General features: G+C 27.1%; 1 protein-coding gene across 1 annotated transcript; it reads left to right on the plus strand.

Annotated features, from left to right (window-relative positions):
• Window positions 1-1,668: 1,668 nt before the first annotated feature.
• LOC114125750 (uncharacterized) lies at window positions 1,669-3,601 on the plus strand. The gene is made up of 4 exons (XM_050207207.1): window positions 1,669-1,720; window positions 2,101-2,343; window positions 2,426-2,530; window positions 3,588-3,601. Exons 1-4 carry the CDS (start codon window positions 1,669-1,671, stop codon window positions 3,599-3,601), a joined length of 414 nt encoding a protein of 137 aa, XP_050063164.1.
• The last annotated feature ends 10,126 nt before the right edge of the window (window positions 3,602-13,727 follow it).

Genomic DNA, 13,727 nt, shown 5'->3' on the forward strand with positions numbered 1-13,727 from the left:
TGTTACATGATTCGCTTCGAACTACGTAGTTGGTCCATGTAGGGTTAGGTGGGGGTTGTAGTAAAACGCGATTATTCAAGACAGTGGGAATATATTCATCGCGCCGAAACCACCTGTTGAGGAAAAAGGTTTTTATTGATTCTGCCGACTACTACAAACTCATATTTTATAATATTTACATATCGGCACCGCTGGCTATTTATTATATAATATTATGAATAGCTAAATAACTGTATACATTTTCACTTATAATACCGCGTGTCTAGATTTACCTAATTAATATGTTGACGTGAAATTCAAATGAGTCAATGAAATGCGCGTATTTACATACGGCGCTAGGGATATAAAGGCCAGAGGGTTTGATAATACCTGTTTGGCAGCAAAACGAAAAAAGACCTTTTTAAATTCCACCCTAGAAAATTAGTTAATATTCAGAAAAATATTTAATTTTATTAGATTACGAAACGAATTGATTGTATCATACACGTATTATGAAGAATTCTTTAATAGGCACCAAGTACCAACTCGTATGATTTATTCAAAAAAAATTAAAAAGAATGATTATCCAATTGAACGTTTGGAAGAATCGGCGTTCTAAGAAGTATTTAAACCTGGTCAATCAATCTTAACTATTCCTAGTACGCAACTGCTTCAGTTTAATGATCTTTTTCGGTATTAAAACGGATCATATCGTATATTATTGTAAATACATAGTATAAATTTAAGTTATAAGTGCATATACGCAGTGTTTATGTTGTGCGCAAACGAGTCGTTCGGTTACAGGTAAACGACCGATTTCGTTGTGCACAAACTAGTCATCGATTTCTAAAAAAATTTGTATTGTGTGGCAAATGTGTTGCACCGACATAATACACTGTACAATACAATACAATATAATCGAGTTTTAACCTGACATTGTGTACCAATATTGTGTTTGTTTAAATACACTCAACAAAATAAAATTTCAAGTCATTTATTGTTGATTTTGATTTATAATATATTATAAAATATCATCCAACTCTCACTTGTTGCATCACTGCACGTCGTGAATTAGTAATATATAAATATAAAAGTATAGCAATTAGTAAATATTTATTTAAGGTGAGTAAACATTCAATTTAAAGTAACAAATTATAAATCTAATAATATAATGGTATTATAATAAACATTTATTAATCCGTACAACAAGTTAGTGAAGCAGCGGTCACTGTTTATTTGTGCATTTATATGTAAGAGTGTTTATACTTATAATATTGTTGGTGATCTCAAGGTCGACAGGAAAACGGGTGCGAACAGAGCGAGCTGTTGACGAAAACTGATGAACGGCCACTCACCTCCCGCCAACTCCAGTCAACAAAACATGTGTGGGGATGATTTTTTTGCGACCAACGAACAAAGGTTGTTTGCCATATATAGGTCTGAAGGGTAGGTAGTAAAAATTACAGTAACGCCTCCGGGATATGTATATACATATAAATATATATATTATATAATAGAGAGTTCACGCCCTTTTATCCAATTCTGATAGGGTTACTCTTGAACCGGGTGGACATACGAACGGAGCATCAGTTCAAGATAGTATTCTGACTGAATAATATTCCAGACACCAACATCGTCTCATTTCACTGATTTACAGGAAAATTTATATCTACTCGTAACTTTGCAATAATGGATATGGATTATAATACCAACGTTTATGGAGATTACTACAGCATCAACGGTAAATATAAATATGTTATTTAAATTTTTGCATTTTATGGCTGTTTATGCAAAAATAAATAAATTTTTTTTTATATATACAACCTTTAAAAAGTTTTTTTACAATAAAAGTAAAACATAAAAGTAAAAGTACATTAAAGTACATTATTTTTTTACATTTTTTACATTAAAGTGTTTTAATACCCACGGTATGATATTTATGTAAGTATACTTATATATTGAAACATAATCTTTGGTCGGTGCTATTTTATTTATTTATTTTAGCGTAAATATGCAGTTATAGTTTTCAAATGAAAAGTTTTATAGCGATATATAAAGATTATAACGATAGACAACGTAACAATTTTGAATACATACCATTAATTATGTATTTTTTTTTAGACTTAGAACCATTATGCACTACGATGTCGCAACACGTCAATAATGCATTGTCGGTTGAGAGTGGTTTTATGGAGAACAATTGGCAGGACAACCAAAAAATACAAATGCAGAACCAAGTTAATATTTGGAATAGTATGATGTACAGATACTGGAAATTACAAAGTCAACAACATCTGATACCGCATTACCGGAATGCTTGGTTTAGACGTATGTCATACGAAGTCAATCCTGCCTCACACTCCGGTAATGTCTCGTCCATGTATCAATCACATGTTGATTGCTAATCAAATTTATATTTCTAATTTGCATACGATTTCAAATACAGATACAAATGATGCACAAGCCTCGTATACGAATATTGTTCAATCGCATACACTCGATCCATCCCACACGTTCGCCTCATCCCTTAAATCTACTGAAGAGTCGTTGAGTGAGTTCATATTAATATATTATATTTGTAATAAAATTTGAAAATACTTTTAACCGAGTTATATTTGTAACTTCTAATCTGTTTCTAAATCTATAACTTAAGTAACTTTAAAATATAACTCGTTAAAAATTTACTGTATTGCTTTAAATAAAAGATTCATGTATCTGAAATTATAATAGCAGATACCTCATATCAAAAACAATACACATAGTGATTTTTAGATTCTAAGCGGAGCAATGAAAATACTGTTTTTATAATGAAGTGTGTTACTTTTTGTATACAATAAGTTTACACGCTACACAGTAGATAAAATTCTCCGATTTTGAATCTCAAAAGGTTGGAAATACTGATATATATATATATGATTACGAAATTTATTATTTATACATAGTATATTTTTGAATTTTTAAACTCTTTTTTAGCTATTTGTAGTCATACAAATTTTCTTTAGTTTTTTTTCTGTAAAAGTTGATAAGAAATTTTTCAGAAGTCAACATTTCTTAAAATTTAATACAAGATTCTACATAATTTATTCTTATATTTGTTTGAGAATATTAAAAAATACATAGCTATATTTTTTTAAATATGTGTTTGAAGTTAGAATTTTAACGAAAAAAAGTTATAATATAAAATACGTAAAAAAACTTTTTTTGTTTCTATGTTCATGATTTGTTTTAAGATATCATTTACTTATATTATAAACCTTTACAATTTTACTATATTTATAGAAAATATCTATAATTACATTTTGAGTTATAAGTTAACATAATATGGTATAATTGTATAAATATTAAATACATATTACTATAATAATTAAACGCATCAATAATATAATAAATGCTATATTTTTAGAAAAAATGTTAATCAACGTACTTTTAATTTTTATACTAAAAGCAAAATAATTTACCTACTTTATGCCCTACTACCTCCTAGCAATATTACACAACATATCACGAAATATACTTATAGTGATATAAGCTGACAAACCGACTGATTATAATTAATTCTCATATCCAATAAAATTTAATTCAACTTAAATTTAATACATCTGTAACAGTGACCAAGCGATAAGTTTTTCAATGAAAATAAGTAAAAATTTGATTATCTATCTATAACAAAAATAAACAACTTGTTGGAAAGTAACAAACATTTTTTACGACTGCATATTATTCACCCAAAACAAATAAACGTATAAGTAGGTACTTGAAGTGTTCACCAAATATTTAATTTTAAATTTTCTGTAGATACATGTTATAATGTTCAAAATGTTTGTATCTACTTCAGTTATTTATTAGCATGATAGATTATTGATTTTTAAATATATTTTTTCTACAAAAGTCGATAAAAATTATTCGGGGATCAACATACTTGATCCTATATAAGTTGTTCTTATAGATATGTAAAAGCATTACATATATTTACTTTATAATATAAAGGATATCATTATTTATTAGTGACTACTTCTACAGTGATTTTAAACACGTGTAAATATATTATCTTTATATTTAAATGTATACATCATATAGTTTTGAATTAGGTGTTTGAACTTTAAGTTTATCATAAAATTATAAAATTTGCTTTAACTACGATACATAACAATTATTAATTTATTATATTTTATAAGTTATAACTAATATTTTAATAATTGTTTATATTAATACTTAAGTTATATATTACCTGATATAGATTTTTATTGTAAATCATTGTTAAAAACAAATGTTTATTATTTTATTGAAGAAATAGATTAGAATGTAGTATCTATATCCAAATATGTACATACATTTGAATATTTTATTTCTCATTTAGATATCAAGTACCCAAAAAGGATAAGAGCCTCATTCACCGAAGAACAGATTCGTATCTTAGAAAAGGCTTTTCTAAGTAATTCGTGTTTGAGCCCTGGGAACAGGCGATACTTGGCAAAACAACTTAAGCTTTCTGAAAGACGAGTGATTGTGTGGTTTCAAAATCGACGGGTAAAGAAACATGGTAACTCGCGGATGGACTATTGGGTGAGTTCTATATCAACCCTAAAAAATCTATAGATACATTAAGCCAATATTTTCACTAAAACGTGTAAAATAATTTATATGTTAGGAAAAAATGTTAATCTATATCACGTTTTTTTATAATTGAAAATCTCTAATTCTCTTTTCAACCAAACGTTTCATGGTATTGTCAAATAATATTTCATTAGTGTCTCGCAGTATTACTTTGACCTGAAAACCACTTATTCTAGTAGGTAGTATAGTAACTATGATTTGTTAATTTGTATCATAAATTATTTTTTTATGTAACACAAGTGTACGGTATCTATTAGTTGAAAGCACCTATATGATAGTAATTTAACTTTAGTTAATTTTGGTTTCGTCAAAAACTTCAAACAAAACTTAACGGGGGTTTAATTGTGCCATTTCCATTCACTTATTATATACCTAAACTTGTATCTATAGGTACCTAATATTAATAATATTGCTTATAGTTAAATAATTAGAGTATATCGATTAATAAATAAAAGCACATAGTGTAGTACGTAGTATGAATTTCAAATAATAGAATTAATAATATTAATATTTTAAACGTAGTACAATATGTTATTATTATTTGCTTAGATTTTGAAACTACGCAGTAAGATTGCAGCGAGGATGAACGGATGACTTGAGACGTTATGCTGTGAATTATGATATATATAATTTTATTGTATACTTTTTTTATTTATTTACATTTTGTTATTATTAATTACTATTATAATAATTATTGACATCATATTATATGATTTTATTTACCTATATATAATTAAAACTCAATATGGGTAATATAATGTACAAAAAAAAAACAGTTTTTATACTGTATTATTTTGAAATATATTAATTTTAAATTTTTTTATTTAATTGTATTATATTTTTTTAATGACTTTTGAAGTATCTAATAATTATATTATACTATCGCAAGTCTTGTAAAAGTTGATGCTGCATGAAATGTGTAAACAATTCTAAACATCTAAATCAATACGCTGTCACATACTATTGTTGTTAATTATTGTTTATTTTCGCAAAAAAAAAATAAAAAAAAATACATATTATACGCGGTTATTCAATTAGATATATTTGACAAATCCGCGTATCATATTGTAAATATCAAAACAGTGTTTGGATCCGTTGATATACAGTAATCTTATACAAAAAGATCTATAAGATACTATAGATCGTACATTTTAGCGCCACCGACTACCAGGATACCATAAAAATATTACAACGATCTGCCGCATACATTGCGTAGAGTATGACACAACAATATAATATTATATATTATGCTATTTTATTATTATCGTAATATATAATATTATATTGATGAGTATGGCGGATATTTTTATTTTTATTGGTAGTTGAAAAATGTAATACAAAGTTCCTCATAACTACATAAGTGATTTACACCGAAACCAAAGATCTAAGGAATACATGAGCATGAATTGCTATGATGTATTTTTCTATAAACATTTTTTTAGTTTTTTTTTACGGAAATCGGCTATGGTGATAACGAATGTAGTAAACCCAAAAATATTATTATATTAAATATAAATTTACTTATTTAATATGATATTTAATGTAATACCTTTATGATAAATTATACAGGTAATATAATTAGTACATAGGATAGTATTATTTTTGACCTACGTGACCTAGTTAAGGTGATCACGACCTCCAGGTTGAGAAATACTGCACTAGAGCATTTAGTACGTAATTTATTGCAGATGGATTGCCCACCGGGTTCAATTCTCGCCATTGATGACTAATAAACACACTCAAACTCGACTTGGGTTTATTATTTCATCTAAATTAAATAAAAATAAACGTTTCAGATACAATATTATATACCTGAAAACGCGGCTCTGTGTGAATACGACGACAGTGACACAGAAAATTGCGCATGGGATCATGCCATCCTGGTTGTTTCCAGTGAAAAAAACAATCGTATTGCTCATTTGGTTCACGGTGACCTTGACCGGGAACACTTATTTACACAATATTACACCATATTACACCGCGTAGACTGTTCGTATTAATTACTAGTGCGGACGACGGCGGTAACGTTAAAATATATTATTTACCTCCACTTCTTTGCACGAGATGTTAAAATCGTCAATTCGATTAAAAATTATCACGCACAAGCCACACAATGGTTCTAAAGATATAAACACGATTCGATATAGCACTTTTTATTCGAATAAAATAAAAATACCTTTTGACTGTAATATTATTTTGTAACTATTATAGTATCGAATACCGGTGGACAATAATTAAGAGCAATTAGGAATTTTTAGTGGCAATGTTTAAGCACATATTAAGGGTATACCTCAGATAGCAAAAAGATTATGTTTTATTGATTTATTAAGATTCTGTTTGGTGTTTGTCATGATATAATTAAATAAATATTTTATTTTCCCACTTTTTTGATTAAAATATCATTTTTTTTAATGTTTTTATGTTGTCAGTTGGGCAACGAAGTATTATTTTATACATTGTATAATTAAAATGCTTATAATATGATGTTTTTTGGTATAGTATATAAACTTTTTAAATAAAATGATTTTTTAAGTATTATTCAATCATTGTTGATACAACATTTTTTTCTATTGTTCTATTAACAAGCATGGTAAAACTCTCTATATACATTTGAATTTTCAATTTAAATTGATATTATTTAATAATTTGCAAAAAATTAGCCAAAATTACAATTATTTTGATTTGCAAATTCTATAAATCAATTTTCAATTATTTGCAATTGATTTGCTAAATTGTTATCTTGGTTTGGAAGGGATCGGATAAAGTGGGGACTCTATGCAATTAGCCCATTTTTTTTTTTAATTTGTGACTGCTCTTGATTTGCAAATAGTATGTTTAATAAAAAAAACAAATACATAATTAATTATTATATTACGTTATAATATTAAACAGTTAAAAAAAAAAAACTTATCGTAGCTAAATAATAGTATAATACATCAATACATCAAAATCAATTATCATCCTTGCAATTGTTTGCTATAGTCTTGTTATTGCTTTTAATAATTATTATGAATTTTACATGCTATAAATGTACGTTGTGATTGTTTAACATCTACTTGCTCAAATTATGAAAATCGTTTTATAGTGTATATAGCGTATTAAAAAAAATATAAAACCGACAACGATTGATTTGAATACTCATATATTTTATTCTATTTTCTGTACTCTGTATAGGTATTATTCAGTTATTAAATACGAAATATAAAAAATACATACACATAATTATATAATAATACACATGTATTATTATTATATATATAATATGAAAATAATGCCAATGTAGTGTAAATCTCTAAAATATTTTTATAATAAAATTATCAGGTACTTAGGTAGCCCATACGCATCTGCCGGATACGAACAACAATAGACCTTGAGCCCGACCACCAAAAATACGTTGCACGTACCAATACTTGTCTAAATTTATGTGTGGTTTGTATATAACTAAATATAATGTGTACCTAAAGCAACTCAATGGAAGTCGACCGGATTGCAGAGCAAGATCAATGAGTGCTAGTGTATAATAATATATGGGTGCAGTGTGTGTTTATTTGAATGAGTGTACTATAGAGTGCGGCTATAATAGAATACATCATGAAAATAGGTATTAAAACAAACTTCTAATAATAATTATTTTGGGTTCTACAAGAAATATAATTAATTACGGCCAATAAAACCAAAAACTCACAGTTCGTCATAGTAAGGCAGGTCAGCTGCACAATAAATAATTCTCACACCATAGAAAAACACAATATCAAAATATATCTATAAAATAAATAATAATAATAAAAAAATTTCATAAAAAAAGTAGCGATCAGCGCACACATAATATACAACACTATAATACAAACAAATGTAATAAATTAATGTGGCGATTTTTATAAAATACACTAATCAAATAAGAGACTAATATTGTATATACTTATAAATAATAATATGTATTCAAGTATTCAACTGTCACGATTCGACGACACTGAAATTTTTTGGACTATTACGGTAGTGGGTAATCGGTAAAAAACGACAAAGTTAAAATCGTTAAATACGTTTTACTTTAAAATTCCAAAAATTAGTTAGAGTACCTATTAGTTTATATATTGTTAAATTAAAAAAGTAAAAAATAATGAAAATAAATCATAAATATGGAATATTGTATACTATTGTTATTAAAAATTATTTCTGGATATACATAGGTATATAGTAATTCGAAAGTACGCTTGTTGAAATAAACTTTACATTTATATTAATTTTTACAATTTAGGTTTCGATTTAGCGAAATATTAAAACCTATATTAAATCAGTAATACTAATATGTAAGTTGTATTTATTAATACAATGATATCTGTGGTAAACCAAATTTAACTTAACAATTGACATGTACTTAATGATTTTTTTTTTATTATTGCATTAAACTTATGTAATTTAACAATTGGCTTATAATATACTTATATTTTAACTAATATTTAGGATTAAAATGTATTTGACGTTTTTTACTTATAGTCGCTTTTTACCCTTGTTGTTTATTGCCGTGTCGTTTTTTACCTGACGTTTTTTTACCTAGATTCGACGAAATATTTATAACAATGTAATGCATTTTTTAGTACGCGATTGGGACAGTGAACCGTAGATACTTGTGTGTGGTAACTCCGCCTCGTAAACAATAAAACCCGCCCTTTCTCTTGAATGATGGCGCTTGGTGAGATTTTTTAGCATTGCTGTTATTTTTTTATTTTCTTAATTTGTCGTATTATTTTCGTGTCTCAATCTCGTACAATAGAGTGCATGTTTAAACGAAATCAGATATTCGTCCATAAAAGTCGTCAGGGTAAATGTTGCCACAAGACTTGTTTTATCGCCGTATATAAATATATACATGTACAGTAAAAGTTTTTCTTGGATTTTCTAGTATCGTTCTTGCCGCATTTAATATTTGTTTTCAATTGCACAAACTGAATAACATTTGATCAATTAATATCTGTTATTTTCGTTACTGATGTATCAACAATAGAAAAACAACTCGTACGTACATCTTAATGACCCGAGAATCAATTCAACGGTATCGGTGTAGGTACCTAAGCAGGTACCCGGAAATCAACTCGTATGCAGCCTTTTTACCGACATATATGTCGTTCATATATATAATTATTACAATATATTATAGAAATACAAATATAATGATCCTATGTTATTTTATTGAGACAATAATAATTCAATTGTTTATTAATTAAATTCATCGATTACAGAGATTACGTAAATAGATAATCTCTTGTGTATAAATTATGAAAAATGAAATATATTTTAATCAAATCTTTAAACGTCATTTTTATTTTCTTATCCTTTGAAGATTCTTGTATAGATACATTGAGTAATATACTATACAATTTATATAATTTTAGAGTTAAATGTTGATACCGATATTGTTTAACCTCTATGAAATTACTGAGAATTCATCTATATTATAATTTATAACAAAAATATTTTTATAAAATAACTACTTATTTTATAGTACTAGGTATACCTTCCCGGCTGCCCATATACAAACAATATTTTTATATCCTTTTTATTTTCTATTTTATTTTATTACTTTTTATTTTTTTTTCTGTACATATTTTATTTTAATCAATATAATATTATAATGGTTTTTGTTCGAAATTTTGATTATACGACTTATTATATATGTATACGGATAGCGGCTAAACTACATGTTTTAAATTATATTGAATTGTTCATTAGGAAACTTATATTTTATACGCCTATTTTAGAAGTACATTGCTATGATTTTAATGTATAGTGTAAATAGACAAATATTGAAAATAATGGTGCCAATAAGAAAATGACAACAATTGGCCGACAGTGGGAGCTCATAGTACATTTAATTACATATACTTATTATTGCCAAATATGTATAAAAAATTTTATTGTATATAAATCCTAGCCCTAGTAATCATTATCCCAACAAAAACACCAAGTCAACTCCGTGTAAAAAACCGCTAAGTGAACAATTTTAAATATAAACGCTGTATAAAATATATCATATAAAGTGGAATCTAAATATATGGTCTAATGTGTAAAATGTATACATGAGTAATTAACCTAAATTTAATAAAAATTAGTTATTTATATTTATTTATTATATGAATTATTTTAACTAAAATTAATCAAAATTTAGTTTACTTACTCGGAAACAAATTTATTTTAATGTGGAGTCTGCATTATTAATTATATAATACTATTGGTACTTTGCTTTACATTTTTAGACCGAATCTTCCGGGAAAGTTAACTAAATTTGGATTTATTCTTTATTTTTACTTAGCTCGCGACATTACCGTATCTCTGGTTAGACCAAATTTTCAGACGAGTTCATTTTGAATATTTTTATGTATGTGGTACGTAGGTACAGGCGACCACATATAGTTTCGTTGGATTCAATGCTTATTCTAAGTTTAGTTGTACCTATCTATTGTATTTTATTTTACAAACACTTATGTTTATATATATGTATACGAGTATAAGTATGTATATATATATACACACACACACACACCAAGTACACAAATCCCTGACGTAGATAAGTCATTACCTGCACGTAAGCAGCATTTAGATGTGCCATTATTATTACGATCCTCTTTTTCAGAGGTTTTTAAATATCCAAGTAAAGTGTTTTTTCGAACATAATACTAAATTAACATAGGTAAAACGGAAACCGCTTTAACAAAGCATCTGGAATTGAATGAAAAAGATTTGGTTTATTGTGTAGAATAAAGAAAACTATGGTCCATATGGTGACAGTCAGGTATATTAATACCAATCCACGTGATATGATGTATTGTATTAAAATGCGTCTTATTTTTGCTATATTTTGAATTTCTATAACAGTTGAGAATACTTTTCAGATATTTGATCTTTCGTATGATTTTCAGTAAGAATTAATTTGGCTTGGAAAAACGCATGTGTTGTATCCGTCATATACACGCTTAATATATGGCTAAAAACTGCTTAGCTTAGTCAAATATGTTACGCATGTATAAGACAGTGACATCACATTCGCGTGTGACATCCTCTTAATTGACACATTGTTTTACAGCAAGCAGAATCCAAAAATTGGTAAATTATTACACATTGTTGTTACGAATTTTGTATTTTGTGCTAAGTCCAACGTGTTTTACGAGTTTATCAGCACACTAAGGGAAAACTAATAAACATTACAATACATACATTTTTACATTTAAATTTAGAAATAAATAATAATACTGAAAATACAATGTGCATAATTTCATTACTTCACGTACTTTTTTAGATCAATAATAGGTGAATATTATGTCAATATAAATACGTGACGAACTATTTTGGTGTTTCAAAACATTTTAATCTAAATTAAAATAACATAACTAATATTATTATAATGTTAATTATTTTATCACGTATCGTTAATAATATATATAATTAATATCACTAGACTGGACCGGACCGGACCGAACCACAAAAATCGAAAAAGACCGGACCGTGCAGAGCTCACCAGTGTGTGTTCGTGAGAAATAGTGATATTGATGATGCATCATTAGCTCTAGATGGTATTATTCTGGACAAACCAACAACTGAAAACATCGTCGTCGTCTGACCGAGTTTTATTGAAAAATTACTTTTAACACATATTTCTGTAGTAATGGTTATCAACGGTAAATAAAATATATAATTTGTATTTTTGAGTTTTATAGCTGTTTACGCAAAAATGAATCAAACAATTATTTCGTATTCCCACAGGTGTTCTTTATATGTACCTATTTAACTTACCTATATATCTATGTATGTCTTTACACTTGGTCACGTGGGATTCAAATTTTAAGTACATACATAACAATATAAAATACACATTTTAATTCTCGTACGCATTTATGATTTTCATTGATTGTCGATTGCTTAGTTTATATTTATAAAATTATAAATAATAAAATCACAATATTGTTAAAAACCACAGCGTGAATTACAATAAATTTCAGTGACACATACATGACGTTATTTTTAAAAGATAATTCACAATTTTAGATTAAAAAAAATCACGATTTGTTATTAAATTTGCTGTAAAACATAATAATATTATTTAAATTAAACATCTGTTTTGTAAATATTTAGTATTCCGCGTAAAATTCTGAAAAATAACCTACCTGACTCTTAGCCGATGTCCGTTGCGACAAAAAAAAAAATATCGTTCGCTGCCAATGTACATGATTGTCTACGTGCTCTCTTAATTTCACACAATGGAAGTACCACCTACTTTTCCCAGCGAACTCCATCACAATAGGAAACAGAAATAACAGATAAATTGTTACTTGTCACCGAGATCACAATACATGGTGCTGCGCATTCTTCGTATTGTATCTGCGATTTATTGTTCTATAACAAAACACTGTTAGGTATTTTATTTAAAAAAAAATCGGTTTGAATGTTATTCGTCGGTTTCGTTAAATTATACAAAAAAACAAAGTATTTCAAAATAGTATAAATACACCTTAAAGCAGCCTTTCCCAAACTGTGGTCCGCGGACCTCTAGGGGTCTACACGTGTACCGAAGGGGGTCCGCGGACGTAAATTGAAAATACTATATAGTATAAAAATGAAAATTTTATTTTTATTATGGGGGTCCGCAATAATTTTTAATATTTCGAAGGGATTCAGCAGAAAAAAAGTTTGGGAAACGCTGCCTTAAAGGAATAATCCTTCTCCCCGATGACACTGTATATTATTATGTCTATGTGTAACTTGTGTCGCATACTTTATATGGATTTTGTTAACTGTCATACTAACATTTAATGCAGCAAATTTTATATAAATTTATGTAATTTACTATGTAATGTTTATCAATAGTAAAGTAATTTGGTTTTTTATAAAATTCAAAGATAAGAATATCCACGAACACTTTTTACATTTTAATTTAATATTAGTCATGTTCATTAATTGTGAATGTAATATATTAATTATTGAGCCTTGATTAATGATTATACAGAGTCAAAACAATGTGCTGGTACGCAACATCTTTAGGTTATGAATATACATTTAAAATTGCATTTAATTTAACAAAATATATAGCAAAGGTATTAAAATAAAACCATTTTACTTATTTTAAGTAATAAATATGAATATCA

Source organism: Aphis gossypii, chromosome X (assembly GCF_020184175.1).
Source record: "Aphis gossypii isolate Hap1 chromosome X, ASM2018417v2, whole genome shotgun sequence".
NCBI classification, from domain to species: Eukaryota; Metazoa; Arthropoda; class Insecta; order Hemiptera; family Aphididae; genus Aphis; species Aphis gossypii.